The sequence below is a fragment of the Giardia intestinalis genome, chromosome 5, assembly GCF_000002435.2.
Source record: "Giardia intestinalis strain WB C6 chromosome 5, whole genome shotgun sequence".
Lineage (NCBI taxonomy): Eukaryota > Fornicata > Diplomonadida > Hexamitidae > Giardia > Giardia duodenalis.
The window spans coordinates 1,636,454-1,655,466 of record NC_051860.1 but is presented as its reverse complement, the minus strand read 5'-3'; the positions used below and the strand labels follow the sequence as shown (position 1 = coordinate 1,655,466).

Sequence of the window (19,013 nt, the reverse complement as noted above, 5' to 3'; positions counted from 1 at the left end):
AATTTCTCTAAGGCTAACCCAAGTTGTGCCATAAAAGAGGCAGGGTAAACCAAATAAGCAAGCCATGGGGGCTTGTGATCACACCAGAGACCCAATAAATGTCATCCTTTTGAGGCTCAGACAGAACTGTCACTGAGTTTAGAGGCTCTTCACAACCGGACATCCCTGCCAGCGCAGAACAGAGAACCATATCTTCAGCGATAACGTAACATTGTGATTGACAGGCAGATGCCTCGATAAGATGTCGGACCGCTTCTGCCTTTTCGACCGACCCTCGAGGCTGAGAAAGTGCATCTGTAACCAATTGGGAGTAGTGTGCTTCTGACTCCGGGCTCAGGGATCGGGTCACGTGAATAAAACTGAGTGCATCTGAATCCAGCTTGAATGTTGAAAGATTGCCGTTGGTGTCTATCTCGTGTGTGACCCCTAAGCGTCGCATGTAAATGTGCCCTCCCGCTGTAGTAATAAATATAGTAATCAGGTTGTTCTGGTAAGTAAGTGCCACAGAGGTGGGAGTGCACTCTTCAGATCGGCCAAATATAAGGGTGTGTGTCGTAGCCCTTAGTAGATCTTTTAGTGGTACACCACTCGAAGGTACAGATCGCCGTAGAACGGTGATCGGCGGTATTATAACTATTACTCGAGAGTTTTCAGTTAAGAGACAGAATGCAATGTTTGTGCCAGACTCGGATGCGATACAGAGATCTACTACGGGGGCGATGGTTGCTCCAAAGTACACGGATGTCCTGGTTCTGATGTTAAATATCCCATATTGACTGCTACGGTTGGCTATAAAAAGATGGCCGTGTTTGATCACCAACCTATGGGGCGCAAAGAGACCAGACTGGATGCAGTTATAAATAGAAAGCTCTCCCTCATCATTAACAACAAAGAAGTCGACATCCCCAAGTAGGTAGGAGATTGCTATAATAGGTTGCTTTATGTTGCACAAAAGCTGTGAGTCGTTAGCACGCGTAATGCCCACAATTGGATTTGTGGCAGAAGAAAAGCTCCTTATATAGCCTCCGGATTTAGAATATACATGTATACATCCCTGAGCATCCAATATAAAGTACATTGTTGAAACGCAAAGAAAAGTAAGCGGGGTATATGAGTCGTCATGCCCACTCAGGAGTAGAGAGCTTCTTTTAACCTTGTCCTCCCAGCACTGTACAGAAAGGTCTTTGGCTGGAGATCGAATTAGCACCAAAAATCTATCGGGTCTTTCATCGGGTCTGTCTACTCCTAAAACCGCTCCGTCTGAGTCTGCAAGCCATAGTAATGGAATAGCGCCGCTAATTGGTGGTGTTGTTGGAATGGAAGTGATTTTTTGGCGGGTTTTGGCTTGCAGATGTTCTATTCCTGGTATGGTCATTTTGTAGTATGCTTTGGGAATCCACCCTTTGTATGCTTGTGCCTTTGTCTTTGAGATGCTGCCTTCAGATGCTTCTTGCTTGTGGTGGCTCTTCTTTAGTCCATAGGTATCTGGGGTTATTACGCGTGCTTTCATTTATATGCTGAGGGTTTACTCTTCTTTAGTTAGATCACCGAATTATCTACTGGAAGTGAGAGAACTATGCAGTAATGCACAATAAAACTGGCATCTCTGAGTCATACGCGTCAAGTATCGCCAGGCCTCACGACCAGGCTGATCTGACGAGCTTGCACAGAACAGGAACCGGGACTCCTCTGTGTCTGCCTAGGTCGCACTAGCCGGCGGAGAACCCAGTAAGGGGCAGATGCATTGAGGCCCCAGTGCCTGAGCCGTAAGGGACTGGGGCATCCAAAGGAGCTGCAGAGCACGCTTACCCCAGCGGGTCCTTGTCATAGTTCTTCTTGTGCCCGATGCTCCCGCCCATAATTAGGTAGCGGATGTGTGGAACAGTGACCAGTCCAGCAGGGCGTGACTAGTGGACGATCCGCCTCATCGACAACTGTGCACACTGGTGAGTCTCAAAGATAGACAGGGGCCATCCAGTTCGTAACGATCATCGGTGGGTATCCTTTACGGCAGAAGAGGATGCGACCAACAGGCCACAGAGCTACTTGCGCACAAGTCCTTCCACCACTGACGCAGGCCGACCCCTCGCAAGATCCTTAGCGGAGTTGCATCCGAGATGTGTGCCTGCGTTGCTGTCCAGGTGCATGTGCCGGCCCTGGTGCTTCCCACAAGCTTGCGAGCATCGAGCTGGCCTCTACCGAACCGTATCAGAAGTCAGCACCAGGATGTAGTCCCCTCGGTTGGGCTCTGCAGGCTCCCAGAGCTACGCATCAAAAGGCCGTTCTTCTTTGGTTGTGCAGCGTGGGGAGATACATCGAACTACCACACCCTCTCTGTGTGGTGTGGTTTACGGCGGGGGACGGGATCCCTGTGCTCATGTCTATCTGCCCAGGGCCAGCCGCAGCCCGGGTTGACAATGACAAGCGAACATCGCCCGGCTCCTTGTCAGCAGGTGGGAACTTCCGCCACCCCAGTACCCACAGCAACGGGTGCCGATCACTGGCAGAAGGACAAGACACCCAGGCTCCCGTTCCTTCCACTGATGGTAGCCCACTATGAAGAGCCCTTTGCCGCCTGCACCAACAACCTCAGGCACTGTGGGTCAGAGTGCCTCCATAGTAGACAGCGGTAGCACTATGATGATCTGGGGTGATAGGAGTCCTAGTTCACTGGCTCAGGAGACAGCACGCTTTGGGCAATGCTTCCCTCTTGTCCAGATCTGGGAGGGCTGGCTGCCTTCCGAGCCCCCTGGCACCTTGTTATGCGGTGGGAACTTTAGTAGTATTTAGTACACGAGATCAGAGCTATGCACACACCAGGCGAGAGCGTCTCATGGGCTTACCTCTATTGGTCCGCACTTCCACGGACCCGGTATCTCCCCAGGGACTGCAAGAGAGCACAGAAGGCTGTGACCAGGGAGCAAAAGCCCCTGGAGAGGAGCTGCTAGCGGCTGGGCTACCGGAGCAGGAGGAGCATCGCTGCTTACTTAGGATTTCCTGGTCCCGCATGCACAGAGATCTTGGAGTCCGTGCCTGGCGAGGAGAGAGCAGGTTGTACAAGGGACACGTTTGCTATCTAAATCTACACCTTGCCTCTGCAAAGGAAGCCGACAAACATACTGACAGCAATGTACAAGAGTGCACCCCGACCAATCATTCCACAAGAGAGGTGCGATCTGAGTCTGTCCCTTACTGGTCTTGTTCTTACTGAAGCCAGAGAGAACTGCACTATCAGCTGGCCTCTGGTGGGTGTGCTCCTATCTCGTTCTTCTCCAGTTCAACTGATCGAGAGAGCAAGAGCGGCTGTCTCTCACTGCTCGCGGTCAATGCACCAGCCTAGCGGAAGAGCAGTTGCACGTGTACTCCGGCTAATGTTGTTAGGATTTCTCCTAGTTTGTGCGGTAACACAGGCAAGCTGTGCGGCGGGCTGCAAGACCTGCGACCCTGGCGACCAGACGTGCACGGCATGCACCAACGATTCTCACAAGATACAGGTCGACGGGAAGAGCTGTGACGCCGCCTGCCCGGCGCACTCCGCGGCCAGCTCGAATGTGTGCGAGTGCGAGGGAGGATACAGACCGGTCACCGGAGAGAACAGGTGCGAGAAGGCCTCTAACACACAGTGCAATACTCCCAACTGTAAGACCTGTGACAACCCCAAAACAGACAACGAAATCTGCACTGAATGTAATGATAACAATTACCTCACCCCGACAAAGCAGTGCACGCAGAGCTGCGGAGCAATAGGAAGCTACTATGATGGAGACAAAGCGTGCGAGCCTTGTGATCCTAGCTGTGCTGGGTGCACCACAAAGGGGCCAGCAAAGTGCACAGCTTGTCCTCCCGGGAAAATGCTAAAATACACCAATGATGATCCTAGTCAAGGTGGATCCTGCGTAGATGAGTGCAAAGCAGAGATGGACGGGTGTGCAGAGTGTGGAGCGGTAATCGGCGGTACGAAGTACTGTTCAAAATGCAAGGAAGATAAGTGGGCACCTCAGAATGGCGTGTGCGCTAATTCAGTAACAAGGAATTCATTCTGCACGAACGCAGCAGGTGGCGTATGCACTCAGTGTGCTGCAGATCATTTCCTTCAAGACGGAGGCTGCTATAAACTCGGCAGACAGCCTGGTGTCCAGATATGTGCAGCGGTGGGTCCCAATAGCCTGTGTACTACGTGCGTAAATGGACAGAGACCAGATACCAATACTGGAGCCTGTCCTGTGTGTCCAACAGGCTGTGACACATGTACAGGGACATCCTCGCGGGCACCCGAATGCCAATCTTGCCTTCTGGGATACTATTTCGATTCTGATAAAAAGCTGTGTGTGAAATGTACCGAGAATAGTAGTGCTATCCAAGGTGTTAGCAGCTGTGTGAGCTGCGCTCCTCCATCTAATAATCAAGGATCTGTCGTCTGCTACCTCATAAATGATAGCGGTAGCACAAACAAGAGTAGCGGCCTTTCTACCGGCGCTATTGCAGGCATTGCTGTGGCTGCTGTCATCGTCGTCGGGGGCCTCGTGGGATTCTTGTGTTGGTGGTTCCTCTGCCGGGGTAAGGCGTAGATTTAGCTGTGACTTAGGTAGTAAACGCTGTGTGGTGAACAGGTGGGCGGTGTTCTGGCGTGGGTGAGCAGTGAGTGCCCGGCGCCTCACACTGGCGGGCTGGGGCGCTGACCCAGGGTTCTAGCGCATGATGCCTGACCTCACACCGAGTGGTAGTCGTGCTCGATCTCTGGGCTCCTGCGAATCTCGCATTCCATTGCTCCTGCAAACACGGTAGGAGGCTCGATCTGCGAGGGAGCTCTATCGGTGCCTGGACGATGGGGGTGCGCCCGGGGGCTTCGCGCGGCACGCTGGAGCCGCATGCTTGCAGACGGGCACCTACAGCACAGCCCTGAAAATAGCCGATGGATGGGGCGAATCACCTTTTATTCGTCAAATAAATAGATTTATAACCTACCACTGTTACTGCATCGTCCAATGAGTTGCCTAGTCGGTTCATACTTTCATGAGCAGTATTACTCCAAAAAGATATAATTTACAAGTTGCGAAGAAAAAGACACAAGCACCAAAGAGGTTGAGAACTAGAAAAGCCTTAATTTAGCATGATTAGAAGAGTGCGATCATGAGGCTAGTAAAGAACAGAGTTATGTGCATAAACCCTTTAAGAAAAAATTGCAATAAGTTTTGTAATGTAAAATCCAATGCTCGGTTTGCTGTCAGTGCTTCTTTTTGCCTCATTCTGTGAAGCAGCTGCGGAAATATATTACAACAGCTTCGGTGTAGCGTGCAAAAATAACCAAAACAATTGTGCTCAGAATAGGTGCATCTTTGTGGGGCGAGATGAGTTGTGCACCCAGTGCGTTTCTGGCTACGTCCCGATAAATGGAACATGTCAGCTGCTAGATGCTTCTTCTGTATGCATTCCAGATGACGCCTCGTCGCCGACTCGATGTGTCGAGTGCAAGTCAGAGCAAAACGTGTTCCTATTCTACGGTGGCTGCTATACGATAGATCAATCTACTGTCGGGAGTGACATCTGTTGTCAAGCAACAGGCGGCAAGTGTACCGAATGTAACGTACAAACTATCAAGAAATATGTCTTCACCAATCCAGATGTGGGTGCAGCTGAGAAGTGCATTCTGTGCTCCGACACGGTCGGGTTCAATGGGTACAAGGGCGCCTCTGGGTGTCTAGACTGCCTTCCCCCCATCACTGACAAAGTAGGTATTGCGCTGTGCTTTGAATGTAATCCTAGAAGTCTCTATCCGATTGACTATCAGTGTCAAGCCAAAGGGCTTCACAACTGCATTAACGGGTATTGTACGTCATGCCACAAGACACATTTGTTCTATGAATATGGATGCTATAGTCGACACAGTTCGACTGGATTTGCCATATGCGCGGGGGCGAATCAGTACGAGCTAGACAACGTGACGATCTGCACAGAGTGCGTGAACACGTCGCACGCACCCAAGAATGGGGGGTGCACCTTCGTCGGGGAAAGCGCCTCCGGAAGCCTGTTTTCTGACTGCACGAAAGATGCAAGCAGAGGGTTGTGCACAGGTTGCTCCAGCACCGGGAAGTCTTTCTTGTTCTATGGCGGCTGCTATGACAGAAACTCCTTCATCGGCTCAAGGCTGTGCCAGAAGATCGACCAGGGAAAATGCACCCAGTGGAGCAGTACTTTTGACTTCATTTTTCCTAAAACTGATACTAGCAGTGGCGACCGATACTTATGCGGCGACGCTGGAAACAACGGTGTGCGTGGCTGTGCTACATGCGGCTACAATAACGGTGTGACGTGTACGCGGTGCTCGGCGGGATACCTAGGAGTGGATGGGAAGTCCTGCAGTGAGAGCTGCAGTGGAGACACTCGGGGGGCGTGCACAGAGATAGTAGAAAAGAGTAGCTCAACCAAGATACTGTCGTGCCGCTGCGTCTGCAGGCCGACGTTCTACAACAGCTCTGGAACGTGCACACCATGCACAAACTCGTGCGCTGTCTGCAAAGATGGCACACCAACCGGCTGCCAGCAGTGCAGTCCCGGTAAGATCCTGAACTTCTCGATTGCCTCCAGCGAGAGCGCAGACTGCGTTAGCCAGTGTTCTGTTGGTAGTGAGTGTGCAGAGTGCGGCATCACCATCGACGGCAGCAGGTACTGCACGCGCTGCAAGGACGCAAGCACGTATCCGTTCAACGGGGTGTGTATTCCGAACACACAAAGGGACGCGTACTGTACCAGTACGACAAATGGTGCTTGTACTACATGCTCAGGAGCGGCCTTCCTGATGAACGGGGGCTGCTACACAACGGTGCACTATCCAGGAAGCACTATCTGTGGTAAGCAGTCAAACGGAAAGTGCACAACGACCAAGAAGGGGTACTGGATATCGGACGATGGAAAGCTGCTGGAGTGCGATCCGACATGTCTGGGGTGCACTGCCCCTGGCCCCGGCCGCTGCACCAGGTGCCCCTCTGACAAGCTCCTGAAGAGGACCTCGGGTGCCACCACCGGGAGCTGCATTGACCCCAACGCCTGTGGGGACGGGTACTACGCAGACGGAGATGCGTGCCTGCCCTGCGCCACTCCGGGGTGCAAGACCTGCGGGCATACCTCCTTCTGCACAGAGTGTGCGGGGGAGCTCTTCGTGAGCCTGGACGGGCGGTCGTGCCTGGGGGAGTGCAGTGGGGACAAAGTGGTGGGAGAGGTGTCCGGTGGCGTGCGGAGGTGCTGGTGCGAGCGGGGCTTCCTGCCGGCGCTGGACAGGTCCGGGTGTGTGCTCCCAACCGAGTGTCCCCCTGACATGCCGTTGTGTGCTGCCTGCGATGAGTCGGGTAAGTGCCTCTTGTGTGCCGCCTCGAATCATAACATCCAGATAGATCAGCGGACATGTGCAGAGGGGTGCGGTGCCAGGGCCTCATCGAACCAGGGGCTGTGCATGTGCGAGCTCGACGCGGTCCTCACGAAGGGCGTCTGTGTCCCAGCCAAGGAGCTGGCCAGGAAGAGGACGGCGGCGATCGCAGGGGGGACAGTGGCCGGGGTAGTTGTCATCGGTGTTTTGGTTGGTTTCCTTTGCTGGTGGTTCCTTTGTAGAAGCAAGCACATCGGTGCTTCTTCGAGTACTACAGCGCTCGTTCGCTCAAAATCTGTGTAATAATGTGAAAAAGCGCGTATACGTGTAGTCATAATAAGGTAGTGTTCATAGTATTTTAGGACGGTATTTTAAACCACTGCTAAAGTGAATAGCTTCTTAGCAACGTATATTCTCAAACTTACCTTGCTAATTTTTTTATGTGGGATACTATCTCTGCTAGCTGCCTTAATTTCTTAGCGCATTCTCTCTATCATGCCATATTAGGAAAACCATGTGAACAAAGCGCTCGATAATATTGGGATTGTCTTGATAACTCAAAGCTTCGTGGAGATATACTCTTAGATTTGAGATGAGAACATTAGAACACTACTGGACAGAAGAATGCTTTTACACATACTATTTTGTAATTGCTATGAAACTAATGTCAGTTAAATTGGACCCAGCTAGATGATAGATTGTGGCCACGCTGTTAGCTCTTCTTCATGTAAGATACCAGTACTATCTACTGTATCATTACCATATATTTGATGCGTTCTAGTTCAAAAAAGCACGTTAGTGGAATGAGAATCTGCATCGAGATACGGATCTCTATAGGGCATATATCATAAATCCTGACTATGTTGTAAAAAGTAATGCAGTCAAAGATTCCATCACAACGCATAACTTTCTTCCAACAGTTACGCCTTCAACCTGCAGCTTTAGGAGACCCGATATTATAGCATTATCCATCTATGGAAGCTGTGGTAGTGTCTACTGAATTGAAGAAGCCCGATTCATTAAATTTTAAATGTCAGAGTTAATTGATGCAGCTGAGCGTGGAGATGTGAATGGCGTTATGCAGCATATTGACCAAGTAGGAAGAAGGACTCCAGGTGGAAAAACTGCATTGATGTGTGCTGCAGCCAATAATCACCCCGGCTGTGTTGAGATTCTGGTAAGCAAGGAAGCCTGCTTCCAGGATGCAGAGGGGTGGACAGCTCTTATTTACGCTGTGATGAACAACTACATTGACTGTGCCAAATTGCTACTTGTGGAGACGGGCCTAACAATGGCCAATCGATGGGACCAGTTTTCATCTGGAACGACGGCTCTTATGGTTGCTGCAACCTATGGATATGATGAGCTAGTCCGTATCTTAATGGCCTATGAGGCAGGAATGATAGACTCCTCTGACTCAACTGCGCTAATCTATGCAATAAGAGAAGGATATGTAGTCTCCCCTGGGCACATGCGGTCGATTGAACTGCTTGCTGAGCTAGAACATGGCATCAAAGGAGGGTGTGGAATGACGGCCCTTATGCATGCAGCCATGTATAATCGTCCCACAGCAATCCGGTTCTTACGAACTCGCGAGAATTCTTTCAGAAATGACGAGGGGTGGACCGCGTTGATGTATGCAACTTATTCTAATAATATAGACTGCGTGCGCCTTTTGCTTTGCGAAGCTGGTGCACAAACGTCATCCGATTGGGACTTCTATAAACCCGGAACAACAGCCCTCATGATTGCAGCCTCGCGAGGCCTGACACATATAGTTCACTTACTAAAACCATATGAGCAGGGATTGCAGGATACGGCTGGCCACACTGCGTCTTGGCATGCACAGTACAGTGCGCATAATACTCAAGACGAAGAGGTTTCGGAAGGCCACTTACATGTTCTGTCTTTACTTGGAGATGAACTAGGCGACAGGATTCCTCCTCCTTCACCGGACGGGTTAACTCTCTTTGAAGCTGCCATCTCTGGCTCTATCGATCTTGTTCAGAGCAGAATTGATGAGGCAGGGCAGCAGGATCTCTCTGGTTGTACTGCTTTAATGAGGAGCGCACACTATGGTTACACTGCAATCGTCTCTCTCCTATTAAATAAAGAGCAGAGACTTCAGGACTGTGATGGGCTTACTGCACTCCACTATGCAGTCTTAGCCGATAACAAGGCCTGCGCAAAGCTTCTTACCTCTGAACTTGATATCCGAGATAAGACTTACCGAACACCCCTTGATTTTGGTGTGCTGCATCGGCGTGATGACCTTGTTATGAGCCTGCTCGATGACCTGAAAGAAGCTGATGAAGCTCCTCTGGACACTGCACTTCGATTGGACCATACGTACTGTGCCGCATTCCTGCTTGCTAAGCGTGCAAAGCTCAATTATACACATGGATATACAATGCTCATGGTTGGGGCGGTAATGCGCGACGAGGTGCTTCTTTCCCGGTTTATTTACCAGCGAGGAATGCGTGATAGTAACGGGTGGACGGCGCTTATGCACGTGGCTCTTTCAGGTCACACAGACTACCTAGGTTACTTCTTTGCAGAAGAAGCCGGTCTTCAGTCTACAGAGCGTCTTCATTTTAGACGGCCATATTGGAAGGGGACAACGGCGCTTATGATTGCCAGTGCAATGGGGCATAGCGACATTGCCGAAAAGCTCGCTGAGGTTGAACTGGGCTATCTAAATCAGTCCAAAGAGACAGCTTTAATGCATGCATCTGAAGCCAACAAAATCAATTGTGCAAGGCTTCTTTTAAAGGAAGCAGGTCGTCGAGACCACAATGGCCAAACAGCCCTTATGAAAGCAGCTAGAAAGGGTAACATAAAGATTATCGATTTATTGATAACTCTAGAAGGGAAGATACAGGACCAGAATGGTCAGACCTCCCTGATGCATGCTGCCAGCAAAGGGCATATTAATGCTATTAAACATCTAACAACAGAGATTGGCGTGTGTGATAATACTGGCTGGACAGCGCTGATGTATGCGGCCTTAAATGGGCATGATAAAGCTGTCAATTACCTGTCTTCTGAAGTGGGTATGAAGTCGACAGATTACTGCATGATGCATCCGTCGGGAACCACTGCTCTGATGATAGCAGCTGCAGCAGGCAAGGACTGCATCATAGAGAAATTGGTGGCATCTGAATCCGGCATGTTTGACTCAAATGGCAACTGCGCTCTATTCCTCGCACTAAAGCACGGTCATCGCAAATGCTCTCTCTTATTGCTGTCAGAAGCATGCATCTCTGACCCCAGTGGGAAGTTATGTTTCACTAAACTACGAGAGTTCTATCAGATGAATCAAGACACTGAAGAAGCGTTTGCAGCCTGCTACGAGAGTATTAGAGATGATCTCACAAACACAGTGTTCCTCTCAATAACACGCAAATTCTCAACTCGCTTGTTAGCTGCGCTTCTTTCACATAGAGAATATCAGGAGCTATCCTGTGCATTCCCAGGCTTCCTGGAGCTACTTTGGGCCGCTATCTTAGGCGAGTCCGAAAATTCTCTCGATGAGCTCGACGACCACTTCTATAAGCTGGAAGAATCTCACTCGGAGAATGCGTGCATAGTGTGCATGTCTCGTCAACCCGACTGTGTGCTCTTACCTTGTCGACACCTGGTTATCTGCTCGTTTTGTACTGATAAGATATACACCGTAGAATCTATCTGGAAATGTCCCTATTGCCGAGCTCTTATTGAAAACATGTTTGTATTACAAGAATCTGATTTATAGTTTCAGGAGCTCTATGCATTGTGACTAACCAAACAGATATGCACGCTTTATAAGTACCAAGGATGAGAATTACTTGATAATATAGTTAAATGAAGGATGCATGGTTAGCTCTATATTAAAGAACATGGTGTGCACTGGGCAGTACTCTGTAATTGTGAAGCTTTATGCACGCGCACTTAATACCAATCGCTAAAGCAATAAGATAAGGAACTCATAACCATTTATGAACTGCCAGACTGATGTACTATTCAATCTAAGGTAATTGTGCTGCTTATGGTATGCCTTTATCGGAGTGAGCTGTGGTCGGCGACCAATTCTGAGAGATGCTCCTAAAAGTGCTCTTCCAAATGTCTTGAGTGCAAGCTCAAGATGTCAGGTTGATCATCCTGTGGAGCGTGCCCGATACAGTGGAATGGTTTTTTTGCAACTGAAGTTTATGCGTCTTGGAGGTAGTGCATGCTCACGGTTGACTTTTTCAAGGATCTCTTCTGCTGGGCTTTGATCGAGAGCCCATGCACCTAACGAACTTCGCATTGTTGGCCGCCTGGCAATAGTTGGTGCCGACCGTTGGGGTCTTCCCCCCAGTTGAGTAGCCTCCTTGGCCGTCAACTCTCTTGTGAGGGGACTATCTTGACTCTTGAATGAGGGAGAGTGCTGTCTCGAGTTATTGGCTTTAGAGGTAGATATGGTAGTTGTCAGCGGTCTCTTCTCGCCCACAAGTCGACCGGGGAAAGAGTCCACAATATACGTGCTTGCCGGGCGCTTTTGAGCAGGGGGTGGGGAGTGCTTTAGACTAGAAATATAGGGGCTTAGGTTTTTGAAGGGAGATTGTAGAGGCTGCGCAAAGAAGTTTTCATTGGTGACCATAGGTGTTATAGCAGGAACGCTTTCAGATCGATATTTCTTTCCAGGAATGCCTCGATTGTCCACCACCGGGAAGAGCTTCATATGTATCTCTTGCGTTTTTCTGAAGTACGCAGACAAGTTAGCGTTGCTAATACATACACGCTTCTTGCAAGCAAAATTGGATTGTGGCGAACTTCCTAGAATAGTTGGCTCTGCAAATGAACCTAGTGGAGACGTGAGGTTGCGGGCGGATGCATGGGCTGGAGGAGCTGGCCGAAAGGGGGTATATGATCGCCTGTATTTTGATCTCACCTGTTGGTGCGTTAGCGGATAAGTACAGAGTGTACCGTCACTAAGGCTGATAAATTGGGCAACGGACTGGTGTGGAAATAACTGCTTTGTCAGGAAGGGATTTAGAGCTACAGAGTTAAGGTGTCGCTCCGATGCATGCGCCAATAATTTGTCTGGCGGCATTAGAGGCAGCTCAGGTCGTTTGGGTGGGCTGCAGTTAAGCCTGAAGCCTCGAGGAGAAAGGACATTGCGGCCTACAGTGGGATGGTAAAGATCGCGACTCTTAACATCGTGGTCTGTCACTGATGCTAGATTCAGGGGAACCTCAAGAGCGATCTGTTTCTTTCCGGAGTAGTATTCTTGAAAAGCGCCAGAAATGTATCTAGCGTCAGTATGGTGCTTCTTTGGGTCATATGGTTGAAAGGCGTCCTCAAAGCAGAGGGAGGGCTCTCTAGCTAATACTCTAGTGTCTGTAGTTTTAGCCTCGCGGAGTATACCTTGGTGTGTACTTTCTTGTTGAACATAATCATTTGAGCTCCTAGTTGGTATTGGTATACCCTTCATGAGGATGCCAAGTAGCTCAACTCCCGATTTGTTTCAAATTTCTGTGGAATTTTATTTTGCAAGTTAAAGCCACTACACTATGCACACATCTGATTTAAAGGTTTGAGCGTTATCGTAGTAATCCACATATAAGTACAAATAGTATTTACTTACTATTGATCTTTTTTGTTTTCTGCTTTCTTTCAGGCTCCTTGGCTGAACTAGGTGCCGGTTCCTTTGCATCATTAATAGTAGCAAGGCCTCCTATCTTGACTATTTCTGCACCTCCGTCCTTTTTCCGCATGGATTCGCGAGCTTTTGCTTCCGCTTCTGCCTTTCGCATCTCTTGTTCGCGCTCCACGAGCTGTGCAGTACTGGAGTAAAGCAGCTCAGCCTTGCTCCAGTTTATGCCACTACCGGGGTGATCTGAATCTTTTCCGATGATGTATTCTATACTGCGTGTATCAGGCTTCATTGTGAAAATCTCACGGAAGTATCCAAACATTCTATCTCTGTAGTACTGGTAGGGAATGACTTGCCTTGGGCGCACAGAGTAGTGCGTCATCAAATAACTCTCTAGAGCGTCTATGTCCACTTCTGTGTAGTGCTTCCCTATGTGTTGATTCAGCCGTTCGCACATGGCTAGAGCTTCCGCGCTAACTGTGCTAGCGTTGCCTTCATCGGCATATTCAGTCGTTAAGGGCGGAACTAGGATATCATTGCTTATTCGTGCCTTATGTGTGTCTAGTGAATTGTTATCTGGGTCACTACCTTCACTAAAGGCCATCATACCAGAGCTATCATTTGATGAACAAGACTGCTCGTGGGATGATGGATCAAGAGTTGCCTTTTCTTCTTTACGGACAACTTCAGCTTCACCTGACTGAACAGGCGCTTCCACCTCTTTCTGTCTGGATGGCTCAGCAGGTGCTGGCACGCCACTAAAAGTTAAGACCGATGCATACTCCTTGATAAACTGGATGAGTCCAGTGTAGCTTTTCCTATTTATGCCGTGGAGAAGTAAGGCTTGGATGTAGAGGCTTGTTTGGAGAGTTAATACGGAGTTGTTGTTGTAGAAAATATACTGTGCGAGACTTGTAGAGCTTTCTGTATTGTTAAAGATGTCTATAGGGTGCGTGGAGCGCTGAAGAAAGGGGCCCAGTATAGAGCTGCAAAATGTGAATGGCTCCTTTGGTGTCTTTGGGTATGTGACGTTGATGATCTTCTCTATCGAGCTAATAAAACTAGGATAGTCGATATCATACATGTTTCTGTTGCGTCCTTTCAGCACGACCCACCGCTCTGTGTCTAATATCCTCATCGTAGCAGTTTTACAGACTGCGACATACTCATAGCAGGCCTCACAAAGGTGAAGCAGCTCTGCGTGTATAGGTGACCAGAGGTCTGTTGCCTTGAAGACACAGGAGCCGCCAAATTTGACTGTGCTTGGTGAGATAGCGAGCAAGACGGATACTATGAAGTAGGGGAGCTGGGAGTATTGAATATAGTTTGAGTATAGCTCGGTACCCGGTATTGTCGGGTCATACTCAAGTAGAAGAAAGTGTGCACCTTGACTGTGGGTAGAGGAGACAATCATGCCCCGCAGCTTTTCAACCTGTGAAAAATCGTCAATAGACGGGCCCTGAATGGCCTTGAAAGGAATCTTAGAATATGTACACCGCGGCGACTCCTTTCTAGAGTGAATGCAGATGTAGTTCAAGGGAATCTTACTTCGGACTTGACTCAATGGGACATCTGGGATGCGTGTCTCGAGGTATGTACGAATGCCATCCATGTATAGATGTGGCGAGATGGCTACAAAGTTCCACATATACTGCCCGGCTTCAGAAGGTGTTAGAAGGCTCCGCATGGCTCGATCCAGGTGTGCAAACAGTTGGCAGCTTAGTCCGAGCTCAAGAAAACGAAATGTTGACAACTCCTTGTTCCGCAAAATCGTCCCAAAGAGCTCTGCGTATGGGTTGGCAGACTGAAGCGCGGCCTTGAACAGGCGCTCAGAAGAGTGGCCAGCAAGGGTAGCTTTGATAGTACTATACATTCTAAAGAGATTCTTGTCGATATTAGAAAAGAACGACCCCTCACAGACCTGTTCAGTCACCAGTGTGGGCACCGCCTTGACAACTCCTCCAGCGGGGAGGTATGTGTGGCTTTTTATTCCATCAACCTGGAGCTGCACTGGCCACGGAGCCACCTGCAGCTCATTTAGAGCAAACACAGGGGTCCTTTCGAGGAACTGAAGTCCTCTCATTTTTGTTCGTGAAGACACGTGTACTTGGCCTTTGAGTATTCAGAGTCTCCTTTTTTCAGAATTATGCAAAGACAACTAGGGTCACTACAGCATTATTCAACCTGGTAAATGGTCACAGCAAAACAAGTACAAAGCGGTAAGCAAAAACTAAATTTAGAGAGTTAATGTGGTCATTTCAAGATGAATCTGGCCCAATAACCCAAGTCCAGACGGTCAGTAGTAACGCCTATTATCGTCGCCCAATGATACCGCGTGTTGAGCAGGTCTCGTCCAGGGGGATTGCATTTACAGGCACCGATTTGCCACGTGCTCCCCCAGATGTACACCGCACAGTAAAGCAAAGGGCAGAGGTTATTGGCATCTCTGTTGCCATTCAAACTGATTTCCGTGAAATCGAGATACAAACAGATCCTTGGACAGCTCCTCTCGAAGAAGACGCGTGCGGGACATCAAATCAAGAGGTGAAGAGCCTGCTGGAGCTCACGGTTGCAAATGGACTACTTCCTGCACATGAAGAAACCATGAAGGTTATAGAGCGGATCAAGCGTCTACAGGACTTTGATGCAGCCATTCCAGCGCCCTTAGACCCAACACGTGCCACATATACATATGAGGAGTTGCAGAACGAGCAGAAGCGGATATCCATGCTTGTCGAGCGTGATCTGGCTGAGTGGAAGCGCAAAGAGGCAGAGATGAAAAAGGTACAGGACCTGAGACTCGAGCTCCTCATTCAGAAATTGATGGAGCGCGAAGAAGCGCGCACAGAGATCAGGATCCACAAACTAGAGAGAATGAGAACTACGCACGAGATGAAGGCGTCTGCACAACTTGATAAATTAAGTTCACAAAGATTGATGACTCTAAAGAAGCAGGCACATAGCAGGGATGCGACTATTCAGCGCATGGTCCGGCGCATGGAGTCCCATAATTTTAGCAATCGGTCTGTTATAGATACGGCTAAAAGAGGCCCACGCTTAGCTTTGCCTGAAACTATTTCGACGTCTACAGTTGTCAACGGAACCATACACTCTGCTAACATTCTTAATGCTCCGTTTCTAAAGCCAGGGGAAGCCCCGTATCGATACACAGGAGTTATCAAGTTAGCTGGGACAGACTTACGTACTCAAGAAAGCTTTGATGAGATACTCCAATTTATGCCGGAGGAGAACAGATTGATCCTGGGTGCACCCCTGAACCATACTCGGTCTGCCCAATCGGCCAGGTTATATAACGGAGAGGGCTACACCCGTAGGCAGCGTGGAGCCAAGAAATCTCGGGCTGTGACATCCGACGACCCCATCCCACAGCTTCTTCCACCTCCTGGAATGACTAAGGGTGAATTTGAGATGTACCTTAACCATACACAGCGTCGCTTTGCACGAACCGGTGTTGAAGTGGGTCAATATCTTATGGGCAGGGGAGGTACCAAAGAGGATATCAAGGAAGGTCAGGGCCAGCCAGGAGATGACGGAGCCGAGGCTCATCAAGCAGCAGAATCAAATGCGGCAACTGCAGCTATGTCAACCAGTGGTCCCGCGTCCTCTGCACAGCCACAGGAAGGTGATACTGCCCAACAGGCCGCTCGCGATATTGGAAAGCAAACTCAGGCTCTGCACTTCCAGGATCCACCAACTATAGATAATATCCGCCTAGCGGATGCAGCTCTTTTCATTCAGAACCTTATTCGAGGTGCAGCCGCTCAGGTACGGCTTTATAATGGCAAAGAAAGGAGGCTCGGGCTTGTCCGCGAGCTTCGTCTTGCACACGAGCTAGTAGCGGCCCGCAATGAAGATGAGCTTCTATCAGACGCTACGCAAGACCGCATCACGGCTCTAAAGTCTGCGCTGGCAACAGGATCAATTTCGTCAGCGGTGACAGGCATCATAGGGACAACCCTAGACGCCCTGGCGAAAGAAAGAACTCGAAAGGAACAAATAAACAGAGCGCGAGCTATCCTCGAGGTGGCCACTCGTGAGCGCTATCGCCGCGAGAAAGAGGAGTCTATTCGGCGAGAAAACGTCAACTTTGAGCGCACAAAGAGTAACTTTGCACAGATGCAAATAATGGAGGCCCACAGAGATATTGCTGATGGCCTTCTCACGAGGATCAGTCGACGAGCAATAGATGCTGATGCGGCAGTTAGGTCAAAGGAGCTGGCCATCCGCCAAGTAGAGGCACTTGTTGCTTTAGACTACGAAAACAGTAAGCAGTATATGAAGAACCCTGAGAAGTGCATACGGGATCTCATGGCTAGTTTTCTGCTACCGGAAATAGATAGGCGCGTCCTTATTTCAAGGCTGAAGCAGGACCAGGAATCCGTCGGTTTGGCAATCAATATTGTGCGCGATGCAACGGCTGACCCTGGCTTTGGTACGCAGCCAGCCGAGACCAACACAGCCCTGATAAAGTAAAGTATGTTCAATCCTTGAATCATAAAAATGGAACCATCGTTCCTTCTCGAAGGAGTCGCCCACCCAGACCGGTTTCTCCCCCCTAAGCACGAATACCACTGCACACAGATGGCTATGCGGCAGCTAGAGCGGCTGAACGGAGGGTACAGACCAGCTTACGTTCAAAAGGATCCCATTTTACCGCAAACAGGAAAGCTTTTGAACTCCCATCAGACCCCCTTCAATATAAATAATGATAATATGAATCCAGTTGGGGAAGTAGAAACGTGCATAGATGAAAGTTTAAACCAGGGTGTGTCGTGGGACAATGACCGCAACCAAAATTATACAGACTTTTCAGACGGATTTCTCAACACAGGAAATGTCAGCATATTAGGATCGTCTTTAGACGGTGAAAATATCTGGGCATCGGAATGCAGTAACGATTCCATTGGCATACTCTCTGTGACAGGATCCGTCATCCAATATGATCCGAAGTCCAGCGCAGATAAGAACACATCAGACGATAACATACCCTCCCCGTTTCTTCAAATGAAGTACCTTCAACTCAAGGATTTAGATAGCGTGCACTCTTCTGTTTTCTCTCCGCCTCAAGAGCCTTCTATGTCTTCAGGTGATGTGTCACTGCCTAACATTTCCATTCATTCGAACCCATCTGTATCTCACAACGCTCCGCGGATCATTCCTACCTCGGTAGATTTAACCGGAACTGACATAGGTTCTCTGCATGTATCAGAATTGGAGCATACAGTACGGCATTCGCATGATTTTTCTTTATCATATGATAATTTATTAGCACAGCCTGAGACCTCCTTACAAGCTCCAGCGTGCTGTCTTCCTGTCATATCTAAAGCCTTGCGGAAAAAGTTACCTCCAGGCATGGCACGCAATCCTGTCACTTCAAGCCTGCTGAATTCTAAGTGTGCTCGTCCTAAGGACAAAGAATCGAACATTCTAAACCTGCCTCCTGTGCTGAAGATTTTGCAGCAGAGGGTTCGTTATTGCGGGCATATAAAAACCGTCCCGCCCGCACAAGTTCCTGGGAACCATATCGACTATCTCTCTCAACTACGGCAAAGGGTTGCACAGCAAGCACTAATCAATCTTCCCTGCTTAGCCGGACACGTAAAGTATTATGGGAAAGCAGAGCCCTCAATTCCTAGGCAGGCTCTTGCCAGTGAAGTACTTATTCTTCCCAAACTTAAACGATGATGTGCTGCTGATTGAAAAATATAGGTGTAAATTATATCAAGCTAAGATGTTTTTGTGAAACTTTATCGATGCAGGAGAAAGATTATGATTGGTTTTCCCGTGAGAATCAGTAAGTGCAGGGCTTTTCCGCAGAGCTTTTTGTAAGATACGGCAAGCCGTTAACAGCTTTTCCTGTGTTGAGCATGGACTGCTCTGTTTAAGACCACAAAGGTTCTGTTCTGGTTAGCGTAATTGCATATGACTAAGCTTTGGACTTGCCAGGAAGGAGGACACAAGTGACGTTCGATAGGTTGCTAGTTGTCATTACACCTCCCTATCGACCAGTACTGT

The 19,013-nt window shown here is 49.1% G+C and overlaps 8 protein-coding genes across 8 annotated transcripts; 5 read left to right on the top strand and 3 right to left on the bottom strand.

The window, feature by feature from the left end:
- Positions 1 to 13: 13 nt before the first annotated feature.
- GL50803_006982 (uncharacterized protein) lies at positions 14 to 1,510 on the bottom strand (the record flags this gene model as incomplete). Its single annotated transcript, XM_038046323.1, has 1 exon — positions 14 to 1,510. One exon carries the CDS (start codon positions 1,508 to 1,510, stop codon positions 14 to 16), a length of 1,497 nt encoding a protein of 498 aa, XP_037902216.1.
- A 1,861-nt stretch (positions 1,511 to 3,371) lies between these two features.
- Positions 3,372 to 4,568, top strand: GL50803_00101496 (VSP; the record flags this gene model as incomplete). Its single annotated transcript, XM_001709256.2, has 1 exon — positions 3,372 to 4,568. The coding sequence occupies one exon, from the start codon at positions 3,372 to 3,374 to the stop codon at positions 4,566 to 4,568; it is 1,197 nt and encodes a 398-aa protein (XP_001709308.2).
- A 641-nt stretch (positions 4,569 to 5,209) lies between these two features.
- Positions 5,210 to 7,663, top strand: GL50803_00114089 (High cysteine membrane protein Group 4; the record flags this gene model as incomplete). Its single annotated transcript, XM_001709257.1, has 1 exon — positions 5,210 to 7,663. One exon carries the CDS (start codon positions 5,210 to 5,212, stop codon positions 7,661 to 7,663), a length of 2,454 nt encoding a protein of 817 aa, XP_001709309.1.
- A 727-nt stretch (positions 7,664 to 8,390) lies between these two features.
- GL50803_0089845 (Ankyrin repeat protein 2) lies at positions 8,391 to 11,114 on the top strand (the record flags this gene model as incomplete). Its single annotated transcript, XM_001709260.1, has 1 exon — positions 8,391 to 11,114. One exon carries the CDS (start codon positions 8,391 to 8,393, stop codon positions 11,112 to 11,114), a length of 2,724 nt encoding a protein of 907 aa, XP_001709312.1.
- Positions 11,115 to 11,495: 381 nt separating this feature from the next.
- Positions 11,496 to 12,815, bottom strand: GL50803_0021133 (uncharacterized protein; the record flags this gene model as incomplete). The annotated part of the gene is made up of 1 exon (XM_038045959.1): positions 11,496 to 12,815. The coding sequence occupies one exon, from the start codon at positions 12,813 to 12,815 to the stop codon at positions 11,496 to 11,498; it is 1,320 nt and encodes a 439-aa protein (XP_037902215.1).
- A 145-nt stretch (positions 12,816 to 12,960) lies between these two features.
- Positions 12,961 to 15,060, bottom strand: GL50803_0013196 (uncharacterized protein; the record flags this gene model as incomplete). The annotated part of the gene is made up of 1 exon (XM_038045715.1): positions 12,961 to 15,060. The coding sequence occupies one exon, from the start codon at positions 15,058 to 15,060 to the stop codon at positions 12,961 to 12,963; it is 2,100 nt and encodes a 699-aa protein (XP_037902214.1).
- A 164-nt stretch (positions 15,061 to 15,224) lies between these two features.
- On the top strand, positions 15,225 to 17,471 carry GL50803_0089828 (uncharacterized protein; the record flags this gene model as incomplete). Its single annotated transcript, XM_001709262.1, has 1 exon — positions 15,225 to 17,471. The coding sequence occupies one exon, from the start codon at positions 15,225 to 15,227 to the stop codon at positions 17,469 to 17,471; it is 2,247 nt and encodes a 748-aa protein (XP_001709314.1).
- Positions 17,472 to 17,498: 27 nt separating this feature from the next.
- On the top strand, positions 17,499 to 18,683 carry GL50803_002217 (uncharacterized protein; the record flags this gene model as incomplete). The annotated part of the gene is made up of 1 exon (XM_038045969.1): positions 17,499 to 18,683. The coding sequence occupies one exon, from the start codon at positions 17,499 to 17,501 to the stop codon at positions 18,681 to 18,683; it is 1,185 nt and encodes a 394-aa protein (XP_037902213.1).
- Between the last annotated feature and the right edge of the window lie 330 nt (positions 18,684 to 19,013).